This window comes from Triticum dicoccoides, chromosome 5A (assembly GCF_002162155.2).
Source record: "Triticum dicoccoides isolate Atlit2015 ecotype Zavitan chromosome 5A, WEW_v2.0, whole genome shotgun sequence".
NCBI lineage: Eukaryota > Viridiplantae > Streptophyta > Magnoliopsida > Poales > Poaceae > Triticum > Triticum dicoccoides.
This window is the reverse complement of record NC_041388.1, coordinates 692422444-692427485: the sequence shown is the minus strand read 5'-3', so window position 1 is coordinate 692427485 and position 5042 is coordinate 692422444. Positions and strand designations below refer to the sequence as shown.

Genomic DNA, 5042 nt, shown 5'->3' with positions numbered 1-5042 from the left:
AGAATGAACGAATTTGTTCGGCATGAAACAACACCCCTCCCCTCCAGAAGCATGCGCATACATGCCTTAATGCTATCATACTAAAATATAAAAGTAAAAAGTAAAGCCCACTTTGGCCAGTTTGTACTATGACAAAAAAGCATAGTTTTGCCTGTGACTAGTAAAGCCTAGCATTTGCCCTACCCTAGCCGCCGCCACGCCAGGCGACTAGGGAGGTGATTTTCTTCCTCCGATCTCAGCCGACCAGGGCGTTGGCCCCCTCTTCCTCCGGTTGCTCTGGCGGCAGGAGGGAGGGGGACCCCGTTCCTCTGCTATGTAGTTAGGTTTTGGATTTGTAGGTCGTGGTGCGTTGTTGGGGTGGTGGGAGAGACACTCGGAGGAATAAATCTGCCTTAGCTTCACTCCCACACCGGCGGTGCTCTTCATGGCGGCGTCTCGGAGTTGATGTCATCGTGTGATTGCCGATCCTTCAGATCGGCTGTGTTAGGGTTCATGGATGGTGTCGGCGAGGCGGCGGCGGCGACTCCATCAGGTGTGTCTCTCCTTATGCTATTCCCGGATGCTGTGGCGTTGTCTCCGACGTCATGGTGGAGCAGGAAGGTTTTGTCATCCAGGAGTATGCGCAGACGATTGCCTGCGCAAGTGACAACTGGAAGATGCTGCATCCCTTGCTGGGTTTGTGGTTGGTGGCTGACAGTTTTGGTTTCCTCCATCGACGTCGTTGTCGTACGGGGGTGTCAGATCTAGAGTTCGATGGCGTGTCCGGGGACATGTTGCCCCGGTCTGATTCTCTCAACGGCAATGGTTTTGCTTCTAGCAAACTACTTTCGAGGTCCGTAAAGCTGATGATCAGCGATGGAGCCGCGTCGAGCTCTGGTGAAGAGGTGATCTGTTTTCTTTCCCTTTGGTGGCCACTTCGGTGGTGTCAGAGGAGAGGAACAGGCGCTGGTATTTTGCATAGGATTATCCTATCTTTTTAGTCATGTAATGTCAGTGCTTACGTGCCTTGTAACCGGATCTTTATTTTATAAATGAGCCACGTATTACCATGCAAAAAAAAGCCTAGCATTTGCCATGTTGTGCAAAAAGTTGCCATAGTCCAAAAATAAAGGGTAAAAAGAATGAGAACTAAAAAATCCCATGCAAACCAACAATGTGATATTCTTTAAAAAAAATTGCCATGGTCAAAAAGATCTTTGGTTATGCAATGGCACAAAAAAGAAAAAAATCATGGCAATCTGCATTGTAGGTGGTGGCAAAAAATGTTGATTAGATTGTATGGTATTTTTACTATTGAATACACACACAAAATGTGTATTAAAATTTGCCATCATTTGGAACACAAAAGGTGCACCATATATTGTTTATTTTAGTAATGTATAATTGCCGCTGCCATGTTTCGTAAAGTAAAAAAACGGCCCAGGGCCCGACTTGTCAGGCAGGCAGGCCCTACAGCCTGCATCCAATCGCGCGGAAATATCTGCGCCCGAAAAAAAAAATCTGCGCCCGATATTTTTCCGCCCCCGCGCGGCCACGTCAACAAAAAGTACGCCTCCTCCCTCAAAGATGAAATTAAAGTACGCCTCCACGCGCCCTGCGCTGCCCTTTTATTTCTTCTTCTCTGCTCTCTCTCTCTCTCTCTCTCTCTCTCTCTCTCTCTCTCTCTCTCTCTCTGCTTGCTGGCGCTGGTGCAGGCCAGATATTTTTCTTTCGATGAGAGTATGCATCTCGGCCTCCTCGTCTCTATCTCTCCAGGAGGAGGACGACGGACGACCAAATCCCACACATCGCTTCCCCTCTTCTCCATCGACTTGAGCTTTTATCTGAGAAAATCGACGGAAGATATCCTGATTTCTACGTCCTTCCCCGGATTTCTGGCGCCGTGCGACGATAGTTCTTGCGGAGGAGAGAGCTCAAATCTTGTCGATCTCTTCGTCCAACCGCTCTTTCCGACCGCCGTCGATTTCGGTCCGTTTTTCTCATCAAGTGGGGAAAGGAGGTAGGAAGGAAAGGACTGAATCTTTGCTTCCATCCATTTCATCGGACACATAAATATACCCTGCTTCTTCTTGATCGGATGGGGGACTTGTCCACGATTCAACAGCCACCCGGCACTGTCGCCAAGGTAATCTAATCTATCCGTGCCTGAATGTTTTTCTGATTCACTGCAAGTAATAGGAGCATATCACTTCGACTTATGTTTGATTTCCTAGTCTCTGATAAATGAAATCCTTGATTAGCTCAGTATTCTCTTGCAATTAGCTCTTGCCAATCGACATGCAAGTTTAATTCGACTCGAAAAGTACAGACGAAGCCAGGCAAAAGTACAAGTCTAGTGACTTAATTTTGCATGGAAATGGAAATGACCTGTAAAGTGGAAAATGATCATATCTTATTCTTCAGCAGGGCGACCAAGTTGGAGAGTTGGTGTCGGCTGGATGGACAAACGACAGCCACAGCATGTACATAAGCTCCATGGAGGCCTCCTTTGTGCGGCAACTCCGTGGCCAACAGTTACAGCACCACCACGCTCACGCTCCTGCTAGGAACATCACCCATGTGGCCGGCCATGGGCTCAAGGCACTCCATGTCCAAGATGGAGCTCCCAGTGAGCTCATGTCCGAGAGGAACGTCCCTCGCTCGCGTCATGTGGGCGTAAGAGGCCTGCCCGAGCATCCGTGGGCAAGGCGTTTCAGGCCACCCAGAGATTATTCCGGTGTCAATCGTCGTGGTGATGTGGTGGGTGCTTCGGCCGATGATGGTGAATCGGGTACCGAGACGGTTCCGAAGACGGCTCGGATGCATAGAAGAGAAGTGGACATTTGCGCCGGAGAAAATCTTGTTGGCAAAAGCTCAGGTTGTTACACTTCATTATCTTGTTTGCAGATTGTTTTCTACGGTATGTGTTTTGTTCAGTTTGACAGAAGTTCAGAATTGCTATGCAGTCTTCACTTACTGTTAGTCTGATATGAATTCAGAAGAGTCGACTAAAGAAAAAAGATACATTGTTATCATGTCATAAGTCGATAAATCCAATAATTTTATCCAAGGATTGATGTAATTTTGCATGCCAGGCCGCAGGTATTCGTCATGATAGGTGGAAATAGTAAATGATCTTATGGAATTGTTTGTCATATAAAGCGGCTTTAACTGAATTGGCTATTTGGTCGACAACCATGTTTGATGCATTGTCTAGAGTAGCTCTTTAGTAAATAATTACATGGAAATTCACTTTGACAGAAGTTCATAACTGTTAGTCTGACAAGCATTTCGTTCCTTCTCTCCAGAAGCCTCTGGTCAGAATTTTTTTGAAGATGAGGTTCATTCCATTGCTCAGCCAATCAAATCTTGCAAGAAAAGGAGGACTGCCCCTTCCACCGCTGCAGATTCTTTCATGTCGATGCTTGAATGCGGCGACGAGCGGTGATGAAGGCCAATATATGTTTACCGAAGCCCCGGGGAAGCGACGGAAGACTAGTTCTAGAAATTCTTGCTGAAGTAGTTGTGATAAGTAACTGGTGTGGCTGCTAATATTTTTAACTCGACGGATAGCTCTTGGTCGGTCTGCTCTTTCGGCGTGAAGAGAAGGCAATTCATTGGTAGTTTGTATCATCTCTGCAGAGCATCAGGCTCAAGTTTGCAGATCTCCGAGAGTTGAGGTGGTGATGTGATGCCTTGTGATGGTGTATTTCTTCAGCATCTACTGTCTGCAAGTGAATCAATAGAATTTGGATAGTTTATACTACATGACTGTTGATGCCACTGTTGTTTGGTCTGGAGACATTTTTTGCCTGGCAATCTCTCTGTTTCTTCCTCTGCACACTGTTGGTTGTGTTGTGCTAAAACTGGAGTATGTTGTGATTCTGTGAGGTCTTTGTTAAAAAAAAAAATCTTGATGCAGGGCATTTCTCATTCAATCCATATATCGAGGTCTTCACCGAGAATATCGTTGCAAAGACCAAGCTCATGAAGCTCGTTTACAAAATAAATCAAAATATATATAGAAGTTTCAAAAAATGTCAATTCTTTTCCACAAATACAATGCATATTCTTCAAGTATGTATAAAATTTTATCAACTAATTTGATTATGTGCATGCTACACAAAAACAAACAAATATCTGGCCCAAATACAACAAAGAAAAGGCCTATTTTAACATGAATTTTTGTCTTTTAGGTGTACATCACATATGAATATGGGTTCATACTTTTACTAGTGCAAATTCTCTCAACAATAATAACATAATTGGATCACATAACTATCCCCCAACATGCAACAAAGAGTCACTCCAAAGTCACTAATAGCGGAGAACAAACGAAGAGATTATGGTAGGGTACGAAACCACCTCAAAGTTATTCTTTCTGATCGATCTATTCAAGAGTCCGTAGTAAAATAACATGAAGCTATTCTTTCCGTTCAATCTATCCTAGAGTTCGTACTAGAATAACACCTTAAGACACAAATCAATCAAAACCCTAATGTCACCTAGATACTCCAATGTCACCTCAAGTATCCGCGGGTATGGTTATACGATATGCATCACACAATCTCAGATTCATCTATTCAAACCAACACAAAGTACTTCAAAAAGTGCCCCAAAGTTTCTACCGGACAGTCAAGACGAAAACGTGTGCCAACCCCTATGTATAGGTTCATGGGCGAAACCCACAAGTTGATCACCAAAACATACATCAAGTGAAACAATAGAATAACCCATTGTCACCACGGTTATCCCACGCAAGACATACATCAAGTGTTCTCAAATCCTTAAAGACTCAATCCGATAAGATAACTTCAAAGGGAAAACTCAATCCATTACAAGAGAGTAGAGGGGGAGAAACATCATAAGATCCAACTATAATAGCAAAGCTCGCGATACATTAAGATCGTACCACCTCAAGAACACGAGCGAGAGAGAGAGAGAGAGAGATCAAACACATAGCTACTGGTACATACCCTTAGCCCCGAGGGAGAACTACTCCCTCCTCGTCATGGAGAGCACCGGGATGATGAAGATGGCCACCGGAGAGGGATTCCCCCTCC

The 5042-nt window shown here is 44.8% G+C and overlaps 1 protein-coding gene across 2 annotated transcripts; it reads left to right on the top strand.

Moving 5' to 3' along the window:
• Positions 1 to 1685: 1685 nt before the first annotated feature.
• LOC119298473 lies at positions 1686 to 3774 on the top strand. Of its 2 annotated transcripts, none has more exons than XM_037575866.1 (3): positions 1686 to 2125; positions 2407 to 2857; positions 3288 to 3774. In XM_037575866.1, the coding sequence occupies exons 1-3, from the start codon at positions 2078 to 2080 to the stop codon at positions 3425 to 3427; spliced, it is 639 nt and encodes a 212-aa protein (XP_037431763.1). In that variant the 5' UTR covers positions 1686 to 2077; the 3' UTR covers positions 3428 to 3774. The 2 variants fall into 2 exon arrangements, with proteins under 2 accessions (XP_037431763.1, XP_037431762.1); XM_037575865.1 differs by having other exon boundaries at positions 2404 to 2857.
• Positions 3775 to 5042: the final 1268 nt, after the last annotated feature.

Bases quoted from the DNA above. Each gene is read 5' to 3' on its own strand.
- LOC119298473 (XM_037575865.1), top strand. From the start codon at position 2,078: ATGGGGGACTTGTCCACGATTCAACAGCCACCCGGCACTGTCGCCAAG. The intron at 2,126-2,403 runs GTAATCTAATCT...CTTATTCTTCAG, and splicing joins CACCCGGCACTGTCGCCAAG to CAGGGCGACCAAGTTGGAGA. The intron at 2,858-3,287 runs GTTGTTACACTT...CCTTCTCTCCAG, and splicing joins TCTTGTTGGCAAAAGCTCAG to AAGCCTCTGGTCAGAATTTT.